Source organism: Anomaloglossus baeobatrachus, chromosome 5, assembly GCF_048569485.1.
Source record: "Anomaloglossus baeobatrachus isolate aAnoBae1 chromosome 5, aAnoBae1.hap1, whole genome shotgun sequence".
In the NCBI taxonomy this organism is placed as follows: domain Eukaryota; kingdom Metazoa; phylum Chordata; class Amphibia; order Anura; family Aromobatidae; genus Anomaloglossus; species Anomaloglossus baeobatrachus.
The window spans coordinates 598,502,540-598,530,513 of NC_134357.1; the positions used below are offsets into that span (position 1 = coordinate 598,502,540).

At 42.5% G+C, this 27,974-nt stretch overlaps 1 protein-coding gene across 2 annotated transcripts in view; it reads left to right on the top strand.

Annotated features, from left to right (window-relative positions):
- LOC142312549 (E3 ubiquitin/ISG15 ligase TRIM25-like) overlaps nucleotides 1–27,724 on the top strand; it is a 51,027-nt gene extending 23,303 nt beyond the window's left edge. The window contains exons 7-10 of one of the 2 annotated variants that reach the window (XM_075351535.1): nucleotides 2,342–2,407; nucleotides 11,638–11,703; nucleotides 13,500–13,562; nucleotides 27,158–27,724. In XM_075351535.1, the coding sequence (XP_075207650.1) occupies nucleotides 2,342–2,407; nucleotides 11,638–11,703; nucleotides 13,500–13,562; nucleotides 27,158–27,696 (734 nt within the window). In that variant the 3' untranslated portion in view covers nucleotides 27,697–27,724. The remainder of the gene's footprint in view (nucleotides 1–2,341; nucleotides 2,408–11,637; nucleotides 11,704–13,499; nucleotides 13,563–27,157) is intronic. The other variant, XM_075351536.1, reaches the window with a different exon arrangement.
- Nucleotides 27,725–27,974: the final 250 nt, after the last annotated feature.

Consider the following 27,974-nt stretch of genomic DNA (forward strand, 5'->3'; position numbering starts at 1 on the left):
AGACGATGACATCATCACCCAGAGGACGATGACATCATCACAGTATAACGGGGGGAGACGATGACATCATCACCCAGAGGACGGTGACATCATCACCCAGAGGGCGGTGACATCATCACCCAGAGGACGGTGACATCATCACAGTATAACGGGGGGAGACGATGACATCATCACCCAGAGGACGGTGACATCATCACAGTATAACGGGGGGGAGACGATGACATCATCACCCAGAGGACGGTGACATCATCACAGTATAACGGGGGGAGACGATGACATCATCACCCAGAGGACGGTGACATCATCACAGTATAACGGGGGGAGACGATGACATCATCACCCAGAGGACGGTGACATCATCACAGTATAACGGGGGGGAGACGATGACATCATCACCCAGAGGACGGTGACATCATCACAGTATAACGGGGGGAGACGATGACATCATCATTTAGAGGACGGTGACATCATCACAGTATAACGGGGGGGAGATGGTGACATCATCACCCAGAGGACGGTGACATCATCACCCAGAGGACAGTGACATCATCACCCATAGGACGGTGACATCATCACCCAGAGGACGGTGACATCATCATAGTATAACGGGGGGGAGACGATGACATCATCAACCAGAGGACGGTGACATCATCACCCAGAGGACGGTGACATCATCACAGTATAACGGGGGGAGACGATGACATCATCACCCAGAGGACGGTGACATCATCACCCAGAGGACGGTGACATCATCACCCAGAGGACGGTGACATCATCACAGTATAACGGGGGGGAGACGGTGACATCATCACCCAGAGGACGGTGACATCATCACCCAGAGGACGGTGACATCATCACAGTATAATGTAGAGGGAGACGATGACATCATCACCCAAAGGACGGTGACATCATCACCCAGAGGACGGTGACATCATCACAGTATAACGGGGGGAGACGATGACATCATCACCCAGAGGACGGTGACATCATCACCCAGAGGACGGTGACATCATCACAGTATAACGGGGGGAGACGATGACATCATCACCCAGAGGAAGGTGACATCATCACAGTATAACGGGGGTAGACGATGACATCATCACCCAGAGGACGGTGACATCATCACAGTATAACGGGGGGAGACGATGACATCATCACCCAGAGGACGGTGACATCATCACCCAAAGGACGGTGACATCATTACAGTATAACGGGGGGGGAGACGATGACATCATCACCCAGAGGACGGTGACATCATCACAGTATAACGGGGGGGAGACGATGACATCATCACCTAGAGGACGGTGACATCATCACAGTATAACGGGGGGGAGATGGTGACATCATCACCCAGAGGACGGTGACATCATCACCCAGAGGACGGTGACATCATCACCCAGAGGACGGTGACATCATCACAGTATAATGTAGAGGGAGACGATGACATCATCACCCAGAGGACGGTGACATCATCACCCAGAGGACGGTGACATCATCACAGTATAACGGGGGGGAGACGATGACATCATCACCTAGAGGACGGTGACATCATCACAGTATAACGGGGGGGAGATGGTGACATCATCACCCAGAGGACGGTGACATCATCACCCAGAGGACGGTGACATCATCACCCAGAGGACGGTGACATCATCACCCAGAGGACGGTGACATCATCACAGTATAGCGGGGAGGGGGATGATGACATCATCACAGTATAGCGGGGAGGGGGATGATGACATCATAACAGTATAGCGGGGAGGGGGATGATGACATCATCACAGTATAGCGGGGAGGGGGATGATGACATCATCACAGTATAGCGGGGAGGGGGATGATGACATCATCACAGTATAGCGGGGAGGGGGATGATGACATCATCACAGTATAGCGGGGAGGGGGTTGATGACATCATCACAGTATAGCGGGGAGGGGGATGATGACATCATCACAGTATAGCGGGGAGGGGGATGATGACATCATCACAGTATAGCGGGGAGGGGGATGATGACATCATCACAGTATAGCGGGGAGGGGGATGATGACATCATCACAGTATAGCGGGGAGGGGGATGATGACATCATAACAGTATAGCGGGGAGGGGGATGATGACATCATCACAGTATAGCGGGGAGGGGGATGATGACATCATCACAGTATAGCGGGGAGGGGGATGATGACATCATCACAGTATAGCGGGGAGGGGGATGATGACATCACAGTATAGCGGGGAGGGGGATGATGACATCATCACAGTATAGCGGGAAGGGGGATGATGACATCATCACAGTATAGCGGGGAGGGGGATGATGACATCACTGACATAACATTATTTTATAGGTAACTTTAAGACTAAGAAAACACCGAACACAGCAGGAACTGACAGCAGAAAACCAGCACCGCACGGTATGATACCGAGTATAGCGATAGGAGGTATGGATGATGGATGATGGCAGTGTAGTGTAGGAGGTATGGATGATGGATGATGGCAGTGTAGTGTAGGAGGTATGGATGATGGATGATGGCAGTGTAGTGTAGGAGGTATGGATGATGGGTGATGGCAGTGTAGTGTAGGGGGTATGGATGATGGATGATGGCAGTGTAGTGTAGGAGGTATGGATGATGGATGATGGTAGTGTAGTGTAGGAGGTATGGGTGATGGGTGATGGCAGTGTAGTGTAGGAGGTATGGATGATGGATGATGGCAGTGTAGTGTAGGAGGTATGGGTGATGGGTGATGGCAGTGTAGTGTAGGAGGTATGGATGATGGGTGATGGCAGTGTAGTGTAGGGGGTATGGATGATGGATGATGGCAGTGTAGTGTAGGAGGTATGGATGATGGATGATGGTAGTGTAGTGTAGGAGGTATGGGTGATGGGTGATGGCAGTGTAGTGTAGGAGGTATGGATGATGGATGATGGCAGTGTAGTGTAGGAGGTATGGATGATGGGTGATGGCAGTGTAGTGTAGGGGGTATGGATGATGGATGATGGTAGTGTAGTGTAGGAGGTATGGGTGATGGGTGATGGCAGTGTAGTGTAGGAGGTATGGATGATGGATGATGGCAGTGTAGTGTAGGAGGTATGGATGATGGGTGATGGCAGTGTAGTGTAGGGGGTATGGATGATGGGTGATGGTAGTGTAGTGTAGGAGTTATGGATGATGGCAGTGTAGTGTAGGAGGTATGGATGATGGATGATGGCAGTGTAGTGTAGGAAGTATGGATGATGGGTGATGGCAGTGTAGTGTAGGAGGTATGGATGATGGGTGATGGCAGTGTAGTGTAGGAGGTATGGATGATGGGTGATGGCAGTGTAGTGTAGGAAGTATGGATGATGGTAGTGTAGGAGGTATGGATGATGGATGATGGCAGTGTAGTGTAGGAGGTATGGATGATGGGTGATGGTAGTGTAGTGTAGGAGTTATGGATGATGGATGATGGCAGTGTAGTGTAGGAGGTATGGATGATGGATAATGGCAGTGTAGTGTAGGAGGTATGGGTGATGGATGATGGCAGTGTAGTGTAGGAGGTATGGATGATGGTAGTGTAGTGTAGGAGGTATGGATGATGGTAGTGTAGTGTAGGAGGTATGGATGATGGCAGTGTAGTGTAGGAGTTATGGATGATGGTAGTGTAGTGTAGGAGGTATGGATGATGGCAGTGTAGTGTAGGAGGTATGGATGATGGATTATGGCAGTGTAGTGTAGGAGGTATGGATGATGGATGATGGCAGTGTAGTGTAGGAGGTATGGATGATGGATTATGGCAGTGTAGTGTAGGAGGTATGGGTGATGGGTGATGGCAGTGTAGTGTAGGAGGTATGGATGATGGATTATGGCAGTGTAGTGTAGGAGGTATGGATGATGGATTATGGCAGTGTAGTGTAGGAGGTATGGATGATGGGTGATGGCAGTGTAGTGTAGGAAGTATGGATGATGGCAGTGTAGTGTAGGAGGTATGGATGATGGGTGATGGCAGTGTAGTGTAGGAAGTATGGATGATGGTAGTGTAGGAGGTATGGATGATGGATGATGGCAGTGTAGTGTAGGAGGTATGGATGATGGGTGATGGTAGTGTAGTGTAGGAGTTATGGATGATGGATGATGGCAGTGTAGTGTAGGAGGTATGGATGATGGATAATGGCAGTGTAGTGTAGGAGGTATGGGTGATGGATGATGGCAGTGTAGTGTAGGAGGTATGGATGATGGTAGTGTAGTGTAGGAGGTATGGATGATGGTAGTGTAGTGTAGGAGGTATGGATGATGGCAGTGTAGTGTAGGAGTTATGGATGATGGTAGTGTAGTGTAGGAGGTATGGATGATGGCAGTGTAGTGTAGGAGGTATGGATGATGGATTATGGCAGTGTAGTGTAGGAGGTATGGATGATGGATGATGGCAGTGTAGTGTAGGAGGTATGGATGATGGATTATGGCAGTGTAGTGTAGGAGGTATGGGTGATGGGTGATGGCAGTGTAGTGTAGGAGGTATGGATGATGGATTATGGCAGTGTAGTGTAGGAGGTATGGATGATGGATTATGGCAGTGTAGTGTAGGAGGTATGGATGATGGATTATGGCAGTGTAGTGTAGGAGGTATGGATGATGGATGATGGCAGTGTAGTGTAGGAGGTATGGATGATGGGCGATGGCAGTGTAGTGTAGGAGGTATGGGTGATGGGTGATGGCAGTGTAGTGTAGGAGGTATGGATGATGGCAGTGTAGTGTAGGAGGTATGGATGATGGATGATGGCAGTGTAGTGTAGGAGGTATGGATGATGGATTATGGCAGTGTAGTGTAGGAGGTATGGGTGATGGGTGATGGCAGTGTAGTGTAGGAGTTATGGATGATGGTAGTGTAGTGTAGGAGGTATGGATGATGGCAGTGTAGTGTAGGAGGTATGGATGATGGATTATGGCAGTGTAGTGTAGGAGGTATGGATGATGGATGATGGCAGTGTAGTGTAGGAGGTATGGATGATGGGTGATGGCAGTGTAGTGTAGGAGGTATGGGTGATGGCAGTGTAGTGTAGGAGGTATGGATGATGGATGATGGCAGTGTAGTGTAGGAGGTATGGATGATGGATGATGGCAGTGTAGTGTAGGAGGTATGGGTGATGGCAGTGTAGTGTAGCAGGTATGGATGATGGATGATGGCAGTGTAGTGTAGGAGGTATGGGTGATGGGTGATGGCAGTGTAGTGTAGGAGGTATGGATGATGGGTGATGGCAGTGTAGTGTAGGAGGTATGGATGATGGTAGTGTAGTGTAGGAAGTATGGATGATGGATGATGGCAGTGTAGTGTAGGAGGTATGGATGATGGGTGATGGCAGTGTAGTGTAGGAAGTATGGATGATGGATGATGGTAGTGTAGGAGGTATGGATGATGGGTGATGGCAGTGTAGTGTAGGAGGTATGGATGATGGGTGATGGTAGTGTAGTGTAGGAGGTATGGATGATGGATGTGTAGTGTAGGAGGTATGGATGATGGGTGATGGCAGTGTAGTGTAGGAAGTATGGATGATGGATGATGGTAGTGTAGGAGGTATGGATGATGGGTGATGGCAGTGTAGTGTAGGAGGTATGGGTGATGGGTGATGGCAGTGTAGTGTAGGAGGTATGGATGATGGGTGATGGCAGTGTAGTGTATGAGGTATGGATTATGGCAGTGTAGTGTAGGAGGTATGGGTGATGGATGATGGCAGTGTAGTGTAGGAGGTATGGATGATGGCAGTGTAGTGTAGGAGGTATGGATGATGGGTGATGGCAGTGTAGTGTAGGAGGTATGGATGATGGATGATGGCAGAGTAGTGTAGGAGGTATGGGTGATGGGTGATGGCAGTGTAGTGTAGGAGGTATGGATGATGGGTGATGGCAGTGTAGTGTAGGAGGTATGGATGATGGATGATGGTAGTGTAGTGTAGGAAGTATGGATGATGGATGATGGCAGTGTAGTGTAGGAGGTATGGATGATGGGTGATGGCAGTGTAGTGTAGGAAGTATGGATGATGGATGATGGTAGTGTAGGAGGTATGGATGATGGGTGATGGCAGTGTAGTGTAGGAGGTATGGATGATGGGTGATAGTAGTGTAGTGTAGGAGGTATGGATGATGGGTGATGGCAGTGTAGTGTAGGAAGTATGGATGATGGATGATGGTAGTGTAGGAGGTATGGATGATGGGTGATGGCAGTGTAGTGTAGGAGGTATGGGTGATGGGTGATGGCAGTGTAGTGTAGGAGGTATGGATGATGGGTGATGGCAGTGTAGTGCAGGAGGTATGGATTATGGCAGTGTAGTGTAGGAGGTATGGGTGATGGATGATGGCAGTGTAGTGTAGGAGGTATGGATGATGGCAGTGTAGTGTAGGAGGTATGGATGATGGATTATGGCAGTGTAGTGTAGGAGGTATGGATGATGGATGATGGCAGTGTAGTGTAGGAGGTATGGATGATGGGCGATGGCAGTGCAGTGTAGGAGGTATGGGTGATGTGTGATGGCAGTGTAGTGTAGGAGGTATGGATGATGGCAGTGTAGTGTAGGAGGTATGGATGATGGATGATGGCAGTGTAGTGTAGGAGGTATGGATGATGGATGATGGCAGTGTAGTGTAGGAGGTATGGATGATGGATTATGGCAGTGTAGTGTAGGAGGTATGGGTGATGGGTGATGGCAGTGTAGTGTAGGAGTTATGGATGATGGTAGTGTAGTGTAGGAGGTATGGATGATGGCAGTGTAGTGTAGGAGGTATGGATGATGGATTATGGCAGTGTAGTGTAGGAGGTATGGATGATGGATGATGGCAGTGTAGTGTAGGAGGTATGGATGATGGGTGATGGCAGTGTAGTGTAGGAGGTATGGGTGATGGGTGATGGCAGTGTAGTGTAGGAGGTATGGATGATGGCAGTGTAGTGTAGGAGGTATGGATGATGGATGATGGCAGTGTAGTGTAGGAGGTATGGGTGATGGCAGTGTAGTGTAGCAGGTATGGATGATGGATGATGGCAGTGTAGTGTAGGAGGTATGGGTGATGGGTGATGGCAGTGTAGTGTAGGAGGTATGGATGATGGGTGATGGCAGTGTAGTGTAGGAGGTATGGATGATGGATGATGGTAGTGTAGTGTAGGAAGTATGGATGATGGATGATGGCAGTGTAGTGTAGGAGGTATGGATGATGGGTGATGGCAGTGTAGTGTAGGAAGTATGGATGATGGATGATGGTAGTGTAGGAGGTATGGATGATGGGTGATGGCAGTGTAGTGTAGGAGGTATGGATGATGGGTGATGGTAGTGTAGTGTAGGAGGTATGGATGATGGATGTGTAGTGTAGGAGGTATGGATGATGGGTGATGGCAGTGTAGTGTAGGAAGTATGGATGATGGATGATGGTAGTGTAGGAGGTATGGATGATGGGTGATGGCAGTGTAGTGTAGGAGGTATGGGTGATGGGTGATGGCAGTGTAGTGTAGGAGGTATGGATGATGGGTGATGGCAGTGTAGTGTATGAGGTATGGATTATGGCAGTGTAGTGTAAGAGGTATGGGTGATGGATGATGGCAGTGTAGTGTAGGAGGTATGGATGATGGCAGTGTAGTGTAGGAGGTATGGATGATGGGTGATGGCAGTGTAGTGTAGGAGGTATGGATGATGGATGATGGCAGTGTAGTGTAGGAGGTATGGATGATGGGTGATGGCAGTGTAGTGTAGGAGGTATGGATGATGGATGATGGCAGTGTAGTGTAGGAGGTATGGGTGATGGGTGATGGCAGTGTAGTGTAGGAGGTATGGATGATGGGTGATGGCAGTGTAGTGTAGGAGGTATGGATGATGGTAGTGTAGTGTAGGAAGTATGGATGATGGATGATGGCAGTGTAGTGTAGGAGGTATGGATGATGGGTGATGGCAGTGTAGTGTAGGAAGTATGGATGATGGATGATGGTAGTGTAGGAGGTATGGATGATGGGTGATGGCAGTGTAGTGTAGGAGGTATAGATGATGGGTGATGTAGTGTAGTGTAGGAGGTATGGATGATGGGTGATGGCAGTGTAGTGTAGGAGGTATGGATGATGGATGATGGCAGTGTAGTGTAGGAGGTATGGATGATGGGTGATGGCAGTATAGTGTAGGAAGTATGGATGATGGTAGTGTAGGAGGTATGGATGATGGTTGATGGCAGTGTAGTGTAGGAAGTATGGATGATGGATGATGGTAGTGTAGGAGGTATGGATGATGGGTGATGGCAGTGTAGTGTAGGAGGTATGGATGATGGATGATGGCAGTGTAGTGTAGGAGGTATGGATGATGGGTGATGGCAGTATAGTGTAGGAAGTATGGATGATGGATGATGGTAGTGTAGGAGGTATGGATGATGGGTGATGGCAGTGTAGTGTAGGAGGTATGGATGATGGGTGATGGCAGTGTAGTGTAGGAGGTATGGATGATGGGTGATGGCAGTGTAGTGTAGGAGGTATGGATGATGGGTGATGGCAGTGTAGTGTAGGAGGTATGGGTGATGGGTGATGGCAGTGTAGTGTAGGAGGTATGGGTGATGGCAGTGTAGTGTAGGAGGTATGGATTATGGCAGTGTAGTGTAGGAGGTATGGGTGATGGATGATGGCAGTGTAGTGTAGGAGGTATGGATGATGGCAGTGTAGTGTAGGAGGTATGGATGATGGGTGATGGCAGTGTAGTGTAGGAGGTATGGATGATGGATGATGGCAGTGTAGTGTAGGAGGTATGGATGATGGGTGATGGCAGTGTAGTGTAGGAGGTATGGATGATGGATGATGGCAGTGTAGTGTAGGAGGTATGGGTGATGGGTGATGGCAGTGTAGTGTAGGAGGTATGGATGATGGGTGATGGCAGTGTAGTGTAGGAGGTATGGATGATGGATGATGGTAGTGTAGGAAGTATGGATGATGGATGATGGCAGTGTAGTGTAGGAGGTATGGATGATGGGTGATGGCAGTGTAGTGTAGGAAGTATGGATGATGGATGATGGTAGTGTAGGAGGTATGGATGATGGGTGATGGCAGTGTAGTGTAGGAGGTATGGATGATGGGTGATGGTAGTGTAGTGTAGGAGGTATGGATGATGGATGATGGCAGTGTAGTGTCGGAGGTATGGATGATGGGTGATGGCAGTGTAGTGTAGGAAGTATGGATGATGGGTGATGGCAGTGTAGTGTAGGAGGTATGGATGATGGCAGTGTAGTGTAGGAGGTATGGGTGATGGATGATGGCAGTGTAGTGTAGGAGGTATGGATGATGGATGATGGCAGTGTAGTGTAGGAGGTATGGATGATGGGTGATGGCAGTGTAGTGTAGGAGGTATGGATGATGGATGATGGCAGTGTAGTGTAGGAGGTATGGATGATGGGTGATGGCAGTGTAGTGTAGGAGGTATGGATGATGGGTGATGGCAGTGTAGTGTAGGAGGTATGGATGATGGATGATGGCAGTGTAGTGTAGGAGGTATGGATGATGGATGATGGCAGTGTAGTGTAGGAGGTATGGATGATGGATGATGGCAGTGTAGTGTAGGAAGTATGGATGATGGATGATGGCAGTGTAGTGTAGGAAGTATGGATGATGGCAGTGTAGTGTAGGAGGTATGGATGATGGGTGATGGCAGTGTAGTGTAGGAGGTATGGATGATGGGTGATGGCAGTGTAGTGTAGGAGGTATGGATGATGGATGATGGCAGTGTAGTGTAGGAGGTATGGATGATGGGTGATGGCAGTGTAGTGTAGGAGGTATGGATGATGGATGATGGCAGTGTAGTGTAGGAGGTATGGATGATGGGTGATGGCAGTGTAGTGTAGGAGGTATGGATGATGGGTGATGGCAGTGTAGTGTAGGAGGTATGGATGATGGATGATGGCAGTGTAGTGTAGGAGGTATGGATGATGGATGATGGCAGTGTAGTGTAGGAGGTATGGATGATGGATGATGGCAGTGTAGTGTAGGAAGTATGGATGATGGCAGTGTAGTGTAGGAGGTATGGATGATGGGTGATGGCAGTGTAGTGTAGGAGGTATGGATGATGGGTGATGGCAGTGTAGTGTAGGAGGTATGGATGATGGATGATGGCAGTGTAGTGTAGGAGGTATGGATGATGGATGATGGCAGTGTAGTGTAGGAGGTATGGATGATGGATGATGGCAGTGTAGTGTAGGAGGTATGGATGATGGATGATGGCAGTGTAGTGTAGGAGGTATGGATGATGGATGATGGCAGTGTAGTGTAGGAGGTATGGATGATGGATGATGGCAGTGTAGTGTAGGAAGTATGGATGATGGATGATGGCAGTGTAGTGTAGGAAGTATGGATGATGGCAGTGTAGTGTAGGAGGTATGGATGATGGGTGATGGCAGTGTAGTGTAGGAGGTATGGATGATGGGTGATGGCAGTGTAGTGTAGGAGGTATGGATGATGGATGATGGCAGTGTAGTGTAGGAGGTATGGATGATGGGTGATGGCAGTGTAGTGTAGGAGGTATGGATGATGGATGATGGCAGTGTAGTGTAGGAGGTATGGATGATGGGTGATGGCAGTGTAGTGTAGGAGGTATGGATGATGGGTGATGGCAGTGTAGTGTAGGAGGTATGGATGATGGATGATGGCAGTGTAGTGTAGGAGGTATGGATGATGGATGATGGCAGTGTAGTGTAGGAGGTATGGATGATGGATGATGGCAGTGTAGTGTAGGAGGTATGGATGATGGATGATGGCAGTGTAGTGTAGGAAGTATGGATGATGGCAGTGTAGTGTAGGAGGTATGGATGATGGGTGATGGCAGTGTAGTGTAGGAGGTATGGATGATGGGTGATGGCAGTGTAGTGTAGGAGGTATGGATGATGGGTGATGGCAGTGTAGTGTAGGAGGTATGGATGATGGGTGATGGCAGTGTAGTGTAGGAGGTATGGATGATGGATGATGGCAGTGTAGTGTAGGAGGTATGGATGATGGGTGATGGCAGTGTAGTGTAGGAGGTATGGATGATGGATGATGGCAGTGTAGTGTAGGAGGTATGGATGATGGGTGATGGCAGTGTAGTGTAGGAGGTATGGATGATGGGTGATGGCAGTGTAGTGTAGGAGGTATGGATGATGGATGATGGCAGTGTAGTGTAGGAAGTATGGATGATGGCAGTGTAGTGTAGGAGGTATGGATGATGGGTGATGGCAGTGTAGTGTAGGAGGTATGGATGATGGATGATGGCAGTGTAGTGTAGGAGGTATGGATGATGGGTGATGGCAGTGTAGTGTAGGAGGTATGGATGATGGGTGATGGCAGTGTAGTGTAGGAGGTATGGATGATGGATGATGGCAGTGTAGTGTAGGAGGTATGGATGATGGATGATGGCAGTGTAGTGTAGGAGGTATGGATGATGGGTGATGGCAGTGTAGTGTAGGAGGTATGGATGATGGATGATGGCAGTGTAGTGTAGGAGGTATGGATGATGGATGATGGCAGTGTAGTGTAGGAGGTATGGATGATGGGTGATGGCAGTGTAGTGTAGGAGGTATGGATGATGGATGATGGCAGTGTAGTGTAGGGGGTATGGGTGATGGATGATGGGTGATGGTTGTGCCTCTCTGTATAGATTGTGAAGTTTCCTTGTTAAATAACATTTCAGAAAAACTGAAGAATAAGAACATGGCGGGCGCCGCATCATCCGATACCAGCGCCCCTCCCCCGCACGGTATGACCGCCTCCCATATATGATGTAAAGGGGTATATTAGTGGGGAAGGTAGTGTGTGTGTGTATATATATATATATCTGGTTAATCTTCCGGTAATCCACACACATCCGCATGGTGCCGTCTTTCTTCTTAACCAGTACCAACGGGGCGGCCCAGGGACTACAGCTGTCCCTGATAACCCCGGCCTCCCTCATATTCCTCAGCATGTCTTTGGCGCACTGGTAGTGGGCAGGGGGAAGGGGCCTGTACCTCTCCTTGATAGGGGGGTGTTCAGCGGTAGGGAGATCATAGTATCATAGTTTTAAGGTTGAAGGGAGACTCTTAGTCCATCTAGTTCACCCCGTAGCCTAACATGTTGATCCAGAGGAAGGCAAAAAAAACCCCCAATGTGGCAAACAAGTTCCAATGGGGAAAAAATGTCCTTCCTTCGTCCACATCCGGCAATCAGACTAGTTCCCTGGATCAATACCCTGTCATAAAATCTAATATACATAACTGGTAATATTACATTTTTCAGGGAAAGGCATCCAGGCTCTGCTTAATGTTACTAGTGAATCACTCATTACAACATCATGCGGCAGAGAGTTCCATAGTCTCACTGCTCGTACAGTAAAGAATCCTCGTCTGTGATTATGATTAAACCTTCTTTCCTCAAGACGTAGCGGATGCCCCCGTGTTCCAGTCGCAGGCCTAGGTGTAAAAAGATCTTTGGAAAGGTCTCTGTACTGTCCCCTCATATATTTATACATTGTGATTAGATCCCCCCTAAGCCTTCGTTTTTCCTGTCTTGGTATTGCAGCCCCCCCATTCCTCTAATAATCTTGGTGGCTCTTCTCTGCACCCTCTCCAGTTCAGCTATGTCCTTCTTATGTATCGGTGAGCAGAATTGTACACAGTATATAAGTGCGGTCGCACTAGTGACTTGTACAGAGGTAGAACTATATTTTTTTCATGAACACTTCTACCTCTTTTAATACATCCCATTATTTTATTAGCCCTGGCAGCAGCTGCCTGACACTGGCCACTAAAGTGAAGTTTACCATCCACCCATACACCCAAGTCTTTTCTGTGTCTGTTTTACCCAGTGTTCTACAATTAAGTACATAATCATAAATGTTATTTCCTCTACCCAAGTGCATGACCTTACATTTATCTACATTAAACTTCAAATCAGTGTATATATATATTTATTGTATACAGGTAGTAGAGGGGTAGGCGGTGTATATATATATTTATTGTATACAGGTAGTAGAGGGGTAGGCTGTGTATATATATATTTATTGTATACAGGTAGTAGAGGGGTAGGAGATGTGTATATATATATATATTGTATACAGGTAGTAGAGGGGTAGGCTGTGTATATATATATTTATTGTATACAGGTAGTAGAGGGGTAGGCTGTGTATATATATATTTATTGTATACAGATAGTAGAGGGGTAGGCTGTGTATATATATATTTATTGTATACAGGTAGTAGAGGGGTAGGCTGTGTATCTATATATTTATTGTATACAGGTAGTAGAGGGGTAGGCTGTGTATATATATATTTATTGTATACAGGTAGTAGAGGGGTAGGCGGTGTATATATATATTTATTGTATACAGGTAGTAGAGGGGTAGGAGATGTGTGTATATATATATATATATATATATATATATATATATATATATATATATTGTATACAGGTAGTAGAGGGGTAGGCGGTGTGTGTATATATATATACACTGTATACAGGTAGCAGTAATATTTTACATTTACAGCACAATTTTCACATCATTGTTTTAATTTCCAGAGAAAGATCCTCGATCCAAACCCGCGGCCCGGAGCCCAGAAACCCGGGAGCAGCTGCTAATGTGTAAGAATTATCCCCCCCCCCCCCCCCCCCCCCCGGACCATGGTCTACCACAGGGGGCGCAATCTGCCAGAGAAAGGGCGAGGATATACACAGATATAGAGGCTGATATATAAGAACGATATATCACTACAGTCATGGCCAAAAGTTTTGAGAATGCTACAAATATTAATTTTTACAAAGTCTACTGCTTCAGTTTTTCTAATGACAATTTGCATATACTCCAGAATGTCATAAAGAGTGATCAGCTTAACAGCAATTACTTGCAAAGTCAATATTGGTAAGAAAATGAACTTTAACCCCCAAAACACATTTCAACAGCATTGCATTCCTGCCTTAAAAGGAGCAGCTAACATTGTTTTAGTGATTCTTCCATTAACACAGGTGTGGGTGTTGATGAGGACAGGGCTGGCCATCAATCAGTCATGATTAAGTAAGAATAACACCACTGGACACTTTAAAAGGAGGCTGGTGCTTGGTATCATTGTTTCTCTTCAGTTAACCATGGTTCTCTCTAAAGAAACGCGTGCAGCCATCATTGCTCTGCACAAAAATGGCCTAACAGGGAAGAGTATCGCAGCTACAAAGATTGCACCTCAGTCAACAATCTATCGCATAATCAAGAACTTCAAAGGAGAGAGCTTCCATTGTTGCCAAAAAGGCTCCAGGGCGCCCAAGAAGAACCAGCAAACGCCAGGACCGTATCTTACAACGGTTTCAGCTGCGGGATGGGACTAGCAGCAGTGGCGAGCTAGCGCTGCAATGGCAGCAGGCTGGTGTGAGTGCTTCTGCACGCACTGTGAGGCGGAGACGGCTGGAGCAAGGCCTGGTTTCAAGGAGGGCAGCAAAGAATCCACTTCTCTCCAGAAAAACATCAGGGACCGACTGATATTCTGCAGAAGGTACAGGGAGTGGACTGCTGAGGACTGGGGGAAAGGCATTTCTTAGATGAATCCCCTTTTGGATTGTTTGGGACATCTGGAAACAGCTTATTAGGAGAAGAAGAGGTGAGCGCTACCACCAGTCTTGTCTCATGCCAACTGTGAAGCATCCGGAAACCATTCATGTGTGGGGTTGCTTCTCAGCCAAGGGAATCGCACCACTCACAGTCTGGCCTAAAAACACCGCCATGAATAAAGAATGGGACCAGAATGTCCTCCAAGAGCAACTTCTCCCAACCGTCCAAGAGCAGGCGCCCAACAATGCCTTTTCCAGCATGATGGAGCTCCTTGCCATAAAGCAAAGGTGATCACTAAATGGCTCATGGAACAAAACATAGAGATTTTGGGTCCATGGCCTGGAAACTCCCCAGATCTTAATCCCATTGAGAACTTGTGGGCAATCATCAAGAGACGGGTGGACAAACAAAAACCAACAAATTCTGGCAAAATGCAAGCATTGCTTATGCAAGAATGGACAGCGATCAGTCAGGATATGTCCAGAAGTGGATTGAGAGCTGCCAGGGAGAATTGCAGAGGTCCTGAAGAAGAAGGGGCAACACTGCAAATATTGACTTGCTGCAGTAACCCATTCTAATGTCAATATAACCTTCTGGTCTCATAATATGATTGCAATTATATTTCTGTATGTGATGTAAACATCAGACAAACACAATTAAACACCAGAGGGAACAGATCATGGGAAAATAGCATTGTGGGGTCATTCTCAAAACTTCTGCCCATGACTGTACATTGCGAGCAGATATGTAGTGATGAATATCAGCATGTGGAGGACAGATATGTAATAATGGTATTCCAGTATATGGAGGGCAGATATGTAATAATGGTATTCCAGTATATGGAGGGCAGATATGTACTAATGGTATTCCAGTATATGGAGGGCAGATATGTAATAATGGTATTCCAGTATATGGAGTGCAGATATGTAATAATGGTATTCCAGTATATGGAGGGCAGATATGTAATAATGGTATTCCAGTATATGGAGGGCAGATATGTAATAATGGTATTCCAGTATATGGAGGGCAGATATGTAATAATGGTATTCCAGTATATGGAGGGCAGATATGTAATAATGGTATTCCAGTATATGGAGGGCAGATATGTAATAATGGTATTCCAGTATATGGAGGACAGATATGTAATAATGGTATTCCAGTATATGGAGGACAGATATGTAATAATGGTATTCCAGTATATGGAGGGCAGATATGTAATAATGGTATTCCAGTATATGGAGGGCAGATATGTACTAATGGTATTCCAGTATATGGAGGGCAGATATGTAATAATGGTATTCCAGTATATGGAGTGCAGATATGTAATAATGGTATTCCAGTATATGGAGGGCAGATATGTAATAATGGTATTCCAGTATATGGAGGGCAGATATGTAATAATGGTATTCCAGTATATGGAGGGCAGATATGTAATAATGGTATTCCAGTATATGGAGGGCAGATATGTAATAATGGTATTCCAGTATATGGAGGGCAGATATGTAATAATGGTATTCCAGTATATGGAGGACAGATATGTAATAATGGTATTCCAGTATATGGAGGACAGATATGTAATAATGGTATTCCAGTATATGGAGGGCAGATATGTACTAATGGTATTCCAGTATATGGAGGACAGATATGTAATAATGGTATTCCAGTATATGGAGGACAGATATGTAATAATGGTATTCCAGTATATGGAGGGCAGATATGTAATAATGGTATTCCAGTATATGGAGGGCAGATATGTAATAATGGTATTCCAGTATATGGAGGGCAGATATGTAATAATGGTATTCCAGTATATGGAGGGCAGATATGTAATAATGGTATTCCAGTATATGGAGGACAGATATGTAATAATGGTATTCCAGTATATGGAGGCAGATATGTAATAATGGTATTCCAGTATATGGAGGGCAGATATGTAATAATGGTATTCCAGTATATGGAGGACAGATATGTAATAATGGTATTCCAGTATATGGAGGGCAGATATGTAATAATGGTATTCCAGTATATGGAGGACAGATATGTAATAATGGTATTCCAGTATATGGAGGACAGATATGTAATAATGGTATTCCAGTATATGGAGGACAGATATGTAATAATGGTATTCCAGTATATGGAGGGCAGATATGTAATAATGGTATTCCAGTATATGGAGGGCAGATATGTAATAATGGTATTCCAGTATATGGAGGACAGATATGTAATAATGGTATTCCAGTATATGGAGGGCAGATATGTAATAATGGTATTCCAGTATATGGAGGACAGATATGTAATAATGGTATTCCAGTATATGGAGGACAGATATGTAATAATGGTATTCCAGTATATGGAGGGCAGATATGTACTAATGGTATTCCAGTATATGGAGGACAGATATGTAATAATGGTATTCCAGTATATGGAGGGCAGATATGTACTAATGGTATTCCAGTATATGGAGGGCAGATATGTAATAATGGTATTCCAGTATATGGAGTGCAGATATGTAATAATGGTATTCCAGTATATGGAGGGCAGATATGTAATAATGGTATTCCAGTATATGGAGTGCAGATATGTAATAATGGTATTGCAGTATATGGTGGGCAGATATGTAATAATGGTATTCCAGTATATGGAGGGCAGATATGTAATAATGGTATTCCAGTATATGGAGGGCAGATATGTAATAATGGTATTCCAGTATATGGAGGGCAGATATGTAATAATGGTATTCCTGTATATGGAGGGCAGATATGTAATAATGGTATTCCAGTATATGGAGTGCAGATATGTAATAATGGTATTGCAGTATATGGAGGGCAGATATGTAATAATGGTATTTCAGTATATGGAGGGAAGATATGTAATAATGGTATTCCAGTATATGGAGGACAGATATGTAATAATGGTATTCCAGTATATGGAGGGCAGATATGTAATAATGGTATTTCAGTATATGGAGGGCAGATATGTAATAATAGTATTCCAGTATATGGACGCAGATATGTAATAATGGTATTCCAGTATATGGAGGACAGATATGTAATAATGGTATTCCAGTATATGGAGGGAAGATATGTAATAATGGTATTCCAGTATATGGAGGGCAGATATGTAATAATGGTATTCCAGTATATTGAGGGCAGATACAGTTAGGTCCAGAAATCTTTGGCCAGTGACACAATTTTGGCGAGTTGGGCCCTGCATGCCACCACATTGGATGTGAAATGAAACCTCTACAACAGAATTCAAGTGCAGATTGTAACGTTTAATTTGAAGGTTTGAACACAAATATCTGATAGAAATTGTAGGAATTGTCACATTTCTTTACAAACACTCCACATTTTAGGAGGTCAAAAGTAATTGGACAAATAAACCAAACCCAAACAAAATATTTTTATTTCAATATTTTGTTGCGAATCCTTTGGAGGCAATCACTGCCTTAAGTCTGGAACCCATGGACATCACCAAACGCTGGGTTTCCTCCTTCTTAATGCTTTGCCAGGCCTTTACAGCCGCAGCCTTCAGGTCTTGCTTGTTTGTGGGTCTTTCCGTCTTAAGTCTGGATTTGAGCAAGTGAAATGCATGCTCAATTGGGTTAAGATCTGGTGATTGACTTGGCCATTGCAGAAGGTTCCACTTTTTTGCACTCATGAACTCCTGGGTAGCTTTGGCTGTATGCTTGGGGTCATTGTCCATCTGTACTATGAAGCGCTGTCCGATCAACTTTGCGGCATTTGGCTGAATCTGGGCTGAAAGTATATCCCGGTACACTTCAGAATTCATCCGGCTACTCTTGTCTGCTGTTATGTCATCAATAAACACAAGTGACCCAGTGCCATTGAAAGCCATGCATGCCCATGCCATCACGTTGCCTCCACCATGTTTTACAGAGGATGTGGTGTGCCTTGGATCATGTGCTGTTCCCTTTCTTCTCCACACTTTTTTCTTCCCATCATTCTGGTACAGGTTGATCTTGGTCTCATCTGTCCATAGAATACTTTTCCAGAACTGAGCTGGCTTCATGAGGTGTTTTTCAGCAAATGTAACTCTGGCCTGTCTATTTTTGGAATTGATGAATGGTTTGCATCTAGAATTGAACCCTTTGTATTTACTTTCATGGAGTCTTCTCTTTACTGGTGACTTAGAGACAGATACACCTACTTCACTGAGAGTGTTCTGGACTTCAGTTGATGTTGTGAACGGGTTCTTCTTCACCAAAGAAAGTATGCGGCGATCATCCACCACTGTTGTCATCCGTGGACGCCCAGGCCTTTTTGAGTTCCCAAGCTCACCAGTCAATTCCTTTTTTCTCAGAATGTCCCCGACTGTTGATTTTGCTACTCCAAGCATGTCTGCTATCTCTCTGAGGGATTTTTTCTTTTTTTTCCAGCCTCAGGATGTTCTGCTTCACCTCAATTGAGAGTTCCTTAGACCGCATGTTGTCTGGTCACAGCAACAGCTTCCAAATGCAAAACCACACACCTGTAATCAACCCCAGACCTTTTAACTACTTCATTGATTACAGGTTAACGAGGGAGACGCCTTCAGAGTTAATTGCAGCCCTTAGAGTCCCTTGTCCAATTACTTTTGGTCCCTTGAAAAAGAGGAGGCTATGCATTACAGAGCTATGATTCCTAAACCCTTTCTCCGATTTGGATGTGAAAACTCTCATATTGCAGCTGGGAGTGTGCACTTTCAGCCCATATTATATATAGAATTGTATTTCTGAACATGTTTTTGTAAACAGCTAAAATAACAAAACTTGTGTCACTGTCCAAATATTTCTGGACCTGACTGTATGTAATAATGGTATTCCAGTATATGGAGGGCAGATATGTAATAATGGTATTCCAGTATATGGAGGGCAGATATGCAATAATGGTATTCCAGTATATGGAGGGCAGATATGTAATAATGGTATTCCAGTATATGGAGGGCAGATATGTAATAATGGTATTCCAGTATATGGAGGGCAGATATGCAATAATGGTATTCCAGTATATGGAGGGCAGATATGTAATAATGGTATTCCAGTATATGGAGGGCAGATATGTAATAATGGTATTCCAGTATATGGAGGGCAGATATGTAATAATGGTATTCCAGTATATGGAGGGCAGATATGCAATAATGGTATTCCAGTATATGGAGCAGATATGTAATAATGGTATTCCAGTATATGGAGCGCAGATATGCAATAATGGTATTGCAGTATATGGAGGGCAGATATGTAATAATGGTATTCCAGTATATGGAGGGCAGATATGTAATAATGGTATTGCAGTATATGGAGGGCAGATATGTAATAATGGTATTCTAGTATATGGAGGGCAGATATGTAATAATGGTATTGCAGTATATGGAGGGCAGATATGTAATAATGGTATTCCAGTATATGGAGCAGATATGTAATAATGGTATTCCAGTATATGGAGGGCAGATATGCAATAATGGTATTCCAGTATATGGAGGGCAGATATGTAATAATGGTATTCCAGTATATGGAGGGCAGACATGTAATAATGGTATTCCAGTATATGGAGCGCAGATATGTAATAATGGTATTCCAGTATATGGAGGGCAGATATGTAATAATGGTATTCCAGTATATGGAGGGCAGATATGTAATAATGGTATTCCAGTATATGGAGGGCAGATATGTAATAATGGTATTCCACTATATGGAGGGCAGATATGTAATAATGGTATTCCAGTATATGGAGGGCAGATATGTAATAATGGTATTCCAGTATATGGAGGGCAGATATGTAATAATGGTATTGCAGTATATGGAGGGCAGATATGTAATAATGGTATTCCAGTATATGGAGGGCAGATCTGTAATAATGGTATTCCAGTATATGGAGCAGATATGTAATAATGGTATTCCAGTATATGGAGGGCAGATATGCAATAATGGTATTCCAGTATATGGAGGGCAGATATGTAATAATGGTATTGCAGTATATGGAGGGCAGATATGTAATAATGGTATTCCAGTATATGGAGGGCAGATATGTAATAATGGTATTGCAGTATATGGAGGGCAGATATGTAATAATGGTATTCCAGTATATGGAGGGCAGATATGTAATAATGGTATTGCAGTATATGGAGGGCAGATATGTAATAATGGTATTCCAGTATATGGAGCAGATATGTAATAATGGTATTCCAGTATATGGAGGGCAGATATGCAATAATGGTATTCCAGTATATGGAGGGCAGATATGTAATAATGGTATTCCAGTATATGGAGGGCAGACATGTAATAATGGTATTCCAGTATATGGAGCGCAGATATGTAATAATGGTATTCCAGTATATGGAGGGCAGATATGTAATAATGGTATTCCAGTATATGGAGGGCAGATATGTAATAATGGTATTCCAGTATATGGAGGGCAGATCTGTAATAATGGTATTCCAGTATATGGAGCAGATATGTAATAATGGTATTCCAGTATATGGAGGGCAGATATGCAATAATGGTATTCCAGTATATGGAGGGCAGATATGTAATAATGGTATTGCAGTATATGGAGGGCAGATATGTAATAATGGTATTCCAGTATATGGAGCAGATATGTAATAATGGTATTCCAGTATATGGAGGGCAGATATGCAATAATGGTATTCCAGTATATGGAGGGCAGATATGTAATAATGGTATTCCAGTATATGGAGGGCAGACATGTAATAATGGTATTCCAGTATATGGAGCGCAGATATGTAATAATGGTATTCCAGTATATGGAGGGCAGATATGTAATAATGGTATTCCAGTATATGGAGGGCAGATATGTAATAATGGTATTCCAGTATATGGAGGGCAGATCTGTAATAATGGTATTCCAGTATATGGAGGACAGATCTGTAATAATGGTATTCCAGTACATGAAGGGCAGATATGTAATAATGGTATTCCAGTATATGGAGGGCAGATATGTAATAGTGATATATCAGTATATTGAAGGCAGATATGTAATAGTGATATATCCGTATATGGAGGACAGATATGAAATAATGATATATCAGTATATGGAGGGCAGATATGTAATAGTGATATATCAGTATATGGAGGGCAGATATGTAATAGTGATATATCAGTATATAGAGGGCAGATATGTAATAGTGATATATCAGTATATAGAGGGCAGATATGTAATGGTGATATATCAGTATATGGAGGGCAGATATGTAATAGTGATATATCCGTATATAGAGGGCAGATATGTATTAGTGATATATCAGTATATAGAGGGCAGATATGTAATAGTGATATATCCGTATATAGAGGGCAGATATGTAATAGTGATATATCCGTATTTAGAGGGCAGATATGTAATGGTGATATATCAATATATGGAGGGCAGATATGTAATAGTGATATATCATTATAAAGAGGTCAGATAGGTAATAGTGATATATCAGTATATTGAAGGCAGATATGTAATAGTGATATATCCGTATATGGAGGACAGATATGAAATAATGATATATCAGTATATGGAGGGCAGATATGTAATAGTGATATATCAGTATATGGAGGGCAGATATGTAATAGTGATATATCAGTATATAGAGGGCAGATATGTAATAGTTATATATCAGTATATAGAGGGCAGATATGTAATGGTGATATATCAGTATATGGAGGGCAGATATGTAATAGTGATATATCAGTATATAGAGGGCAGATATGTAATGGTGATATATCAGTATATAGAGGGCAGATATGTAATGGTGATATATCAGTATATGAAGGGCAGATATGTAATAGTGATATATCAGTATATAGAGGGCAGATATGTAATAGTGATATATCAGTATATAGAGGGCAGATATGTAATAGTGATATATCAGTATATGGAGGGCAGATATGTAATAGTGATATATCAGTATATAGAGGGCAAGATATGTAATGGTGATATATCAGTATATGGAGGGCAGATATGTAATAGTGATATATCCGTATATGGAGGGCAGATATGTAATAGTGATATATCCGTATATAGAGGGCAGATATGTAATGGTGATATATCAGTATATAGAGGGCAGATATGTAATGGTGATATATCAGTATATGGAGGGCAGATATGTAATAGTGATATATCAGTATATAGAGGGCAGATATGTAATAGTGATATATCAGTATATAGAGGGCAGATATGTAATAGTGATATATCAGTATATGGAGGGCAGATATGTAATAATGATATATCAGTATATGGAGGGCAGATATGTAATAGTGATATATCAGTATATAGAGGGCAGATATGTAATAGTGATATATCCGTATATAGAGGGCAGATATGTAATAGTGATATATCCGTATATAGAGGGCAGATATGTAATAGTGATATATCAGTATATAGAGGGCAGATATGTAATAGTGATATATCAGTATATAGAGGGCAGATATGTAATAGTGATATATCCGTATATGGAGGGCAGATATGTAATAGTGATATATCCGTATATGGAGGGCAGATAGGTAATAGTGATATATCAGTATATAGAGGGCAGATATGTAATAGTGATATATCAGTATATAGAGGGCAGATATGTAATAGTGATATATCCGTATATGGAGGGCAGATAGGTAATAGTGATATATCAGTATATGGAGGGCAGATATGTAATAGTGATATATCCGTATATAGAGGGCAGATATGTAATAGTGATATATCAGTATATAGAGGGCAGATATGTAATAGTGATATATCAGTATATAGAGGGCAGATATGTAATAGTGATTTATCAGTATATAGAGGGCAGATATGTAATAGTGATATATCCGTATATGGAGGGCAGATATGTAATAGTGATATATCCGTATATGGAGGGCAGATATGTAATAGTGATATATCAGTATATGGAGGGCAGATATGTAATGGTGATATATCAGTATATGGAGGGCAGATATGTAATAGTGATATATCAGTATATAGAGGGCAGATATGTAATAGTGATATATCCGTATATAGAGGGCAGATATGTAATAGTGATATATCCGTATATGGAGGGCAGATATGTAATAGTGATATATCCGTATATGGAGGGCAGATATGTAATAGTGATATATCCGTATATGGAGGGCAGATATGTAATAGTGATATATCAGTATATAGAGGGCAGATATGTAATAGTGATATATCCGTATATGGAGGACAGATATGAAATAATGATATATCAGTATATTGTGGGCAGATATGTAATAGTGATATATCAGTATATGGAGGGCAGATATGTAATAGTGATATATCCGTATATGGAGGGCAGATATGTAATAGTGATATATCCGTATATGGAGGGCAGATATGTAATAGTGATATATCCGTATATGGAGGGCAGATATGTAATAGTGATATATCCGTATATGGAGGGCAGATATGTAATAGTGATATATCCGTATATGGAGGGCAGATATGTAATAGTGATATATCCGTATATGGAGGGTAGATATGTAATAGTGATATATCCGTATATGGAGGGCAGATATGTAATAGTGATATATCCGTATATGGAGGGCAGATATGTAATAGTGATATATCCGTATATGGAGGGCAGATATGTAATAGTGATATATCAGTATATAGAGGGCAGATATGTAATAGTGATATATCAGTATATAGAGGGCAGATATGTAATAGTGATATATCAGTATATAGAGGGCAGATATGTAATAGTGATATATCCGTATATGGAGGGCAGATATGTAATAGTGATATATCCGTATATGGAGGGCAGATATGTAATAGTGATATATCCGTATATGGAGGGCAGATATGTAATAGTGATATATCAGTATATGGAGGGCAGATATGTAATAGTGATATATCCGTATATGGAGGGCAGATATGTAATAGTGATATATCAGTATATGGAGGGCAGATATGTAATAGTGATATATCAGTATATAGAGGGCAGATATGTAATAGTGATATATCAGTATATAGAGGGCAGATATGTAATAGTGATATATCCGTATATGGAGGGCAGATATGTAATAGTGATATATCAGTATATAGAGGATAGATATGTAATAGTGATATATCCGTATATAGAGGGCAGATATGTAATAGTGATATATCAGTATATAGAGGGCAGATATGTAATAGTGATATATCAGTGTATATATAGGGAGCAGTTATGTAATAGTGATATATCAGTGTATATATAGGGAGCAGATATGTAATAGTGATATATCAGTATATAGAGGACAGATATGAAATAATGATATATCAGTATATAGAGGGCAGATATGTAATAGTGATATATCAGTATATAGAGGGCAGATATATAATAGTGATATATCCATATATAGAGGGCAGATATGTAATAGTGATATATCCGTATATAGAGGGCAGATATGTAATAGTGATATATCCGTATATGGAGGGCAGATATGTAATAGTGATATATCCGTATATGGAGGGCAGATATGTAATAGTGATATATCCGTATATGGAGGGCAGATATGTAATAGTGATATATCAGTATATGGAGGGCAGATATGTAATGGTGATATATCAGTATATGGAGGGCAGATATGTAATAGTGATATATCAGTATATAGAGGGCAGATATGTAATAGTGATATATCCGTATATAGAGGGCAGATATGTAATAGTGATATATCCGTATATGGAGGGCAGATATGTAATAGTGATATATCCGTATATGGAGGGCAGATATGTAATAGTGATATATCCGTATATGGAGGGCAGATATGTAATAGTGATATATCAGTATATAGAGGGCAGATATGTAATAGTGATATATCCGTATATGGAGGACAGATATGAAATAATGATATATCAGTATATTGTGGGCAGATATGTAATAGTGATATATCAGTATATGGAGGGCAGATATGTAATAGTGATATATCCGTATATGGAGGGCAGATATGTAATAGTGATATATCCGTATATGGAGGGCAGATATGTAATAGTGATATATCCGTATATGGAGGGCAGATATGTAATAGTGATATATCCGTATATGGAGGGCAGATATGTAATAGTGATATATCCGTATATGGAGGGCAGATATGTAATAGTGATATATCCGTATATGGAGGGTAGATATGTAATAGTGATATATCCGTATATGGAGGGCAGATATGTAATAGTGATATATCCGTATATGGAGGGCAGATATGTAATAGTGATATATCCGTATATGGAGGGCAGATATGTAATAGTGATATATCAGTATATAGAGGGCAGATATGTAATAGTGATATATCAGTATATAGAGGGCAGATATGTAATAGTGATATATCAGTATATAGAGGGCAGATATGTAATAGTGATATATCCGTATATGGAGGGCAGATATGTAATAGTGATATATCCGTATATGGAGGGCAGATATGTAATAGTGATATATCCGTATATGGAGGGCAGATATGTAATAGTGATATATCAGTATATGGAGGGCAGATATGTAATAGTGATATATCCGTATATGGAGGGCAGATATGTAATAGTGATATATCAGTATATGGAGGGCAGATATGTAATAGTGATATATCAGTATATAGAGGGCAGATATGTAATAGTGATATATCAGTATATAGAGGGCAGATATGTAATAGTGATATATCCGTATATGGAGGGCAGATATGTAATAGTGATATATCAGTATATAGAGGATAGATATGTAATAGTGATATATCCGTATATAGAGGGCAGATATGTAATAGTGATATATCAGTATATAGAGGGCAGATATGTAATAGTGATATATCAGTGTATATATAGGGAGCAGTTATGTAATAGTGATATATCAGTGTATATATAGGGAGCAGATATGTAATAGTGATATATCAGTATATAGAGGACAGATATGAAATAATGATATATCAGTATATAGAGGGCAGATATGTAATAGTGATATATCAGTATATAGAGGGCAGATATATAATAGTGATATATCCATATATAGAGGGCAGATATGTAATAGTGATATATCCGTATATAGAGGGCAGATATGTAATAGTGATATATCCGTATATGGAGGGCAGATATGTAATAGTGATATATCCGTATATGGAGGGCAGATATGTAATGGTGATATATCCGTATATGGAGGGCAGATATGTAATCGTGATATATCCGTATATAGAGGGCAGATATGTAATAGTGATATATCAGTATATGGAGGGCAGATATGTAATAGTGATATATCCGTATATAGAGGGCAGATATGTAATGGTGATATATCAGTATATGGAGGGCAGATATGTAATAGTGATATATCCGTATATGGAGGGCAGATATGTAATAGTGATATATCAGTATATGGAGGGCAGATATGTAATAGTGATATATCAGTATATAGAGGGCAGATATGTAATAGTGATATATCAGTATATAGAGGGCAGATATGTAATAGTGATATATCCGTATATGGAGGGCAGATATGTAATAGTGATATATCAGTATATAGAGGATAGATATGTAATAGTGATATATCAGTATATGGAGGGCAGATATGTAATGGTGATATATCAGTATATGGAGGGCAGATATGTAATAGTGATATATCCGTATATGGAGGGAATACATAACTCCTGTATCCCGTGTATTAGTCTTTTGACATGCTTTCTTGCCCTCAGATGCGGAGAAGTTGTCTGCAGATGCCAGCTCTGTGCACAAGAAGATCTTCATGTCCGACCTCTTTACCAAGTTATCGGTCAGCGACGTTCCTCAGAGCTACCCTGAGTGTGAGCAGAGATTCATCAGCTGCTCTCAGTTCCTCTGCTCGCAGGGCTTCTCACAAGGCGTCCATTACTGGGAGATCATGAAAGAAGGCGGGCACTTCAGCGGCTTGGGCGTGGCCTATAATAACATCGCTCGCTTTGGGCCGGAGAGTCGTCTGGGCCGCAATAAGGTGTCCTGGTGCATCGAGTGGTGTAACGGGAAGCTGCAGGCCTGGCACGATGACAAGCAGACCGACCTCACCACCCCCAACACCGGCAAGTACGGCGTGCTGCTCAACTGCGACCAGGGCTTCGTCTCATTCTTCTGCATCGGGAAGAAGTTCAGTGAAATCTACAAGTTTCGGGCCCGGTTTACAGCGCCGGTGTACCCCGCCTTCTGGATGTTCTCCAGTAGCACTGTCCTGAGCCTTAATGCATTCCACCTCGAGCCGTGACGTCTCCACAGATGGGGAATACGGGGGGGGGGGGGGGGGGGATCTAGTCTGTAGAGCCATACAATGATACTTCTATCTGCTGAGTACAGCTCCTGAGTCACTCCAGAGCTGCACTCACCTCTCACCATCTACTCTAATCACCTCCAGAGCTGCACTCACATCTCGCCATCTACTCTAATCATCTCCAGAGCTGCACTCACATCTCTCCTTCCAATCTAATCCTCTCCAGTGCTGCATTCACATCACACCATCTACTCTAATCACCTCCAGAGCTGCAC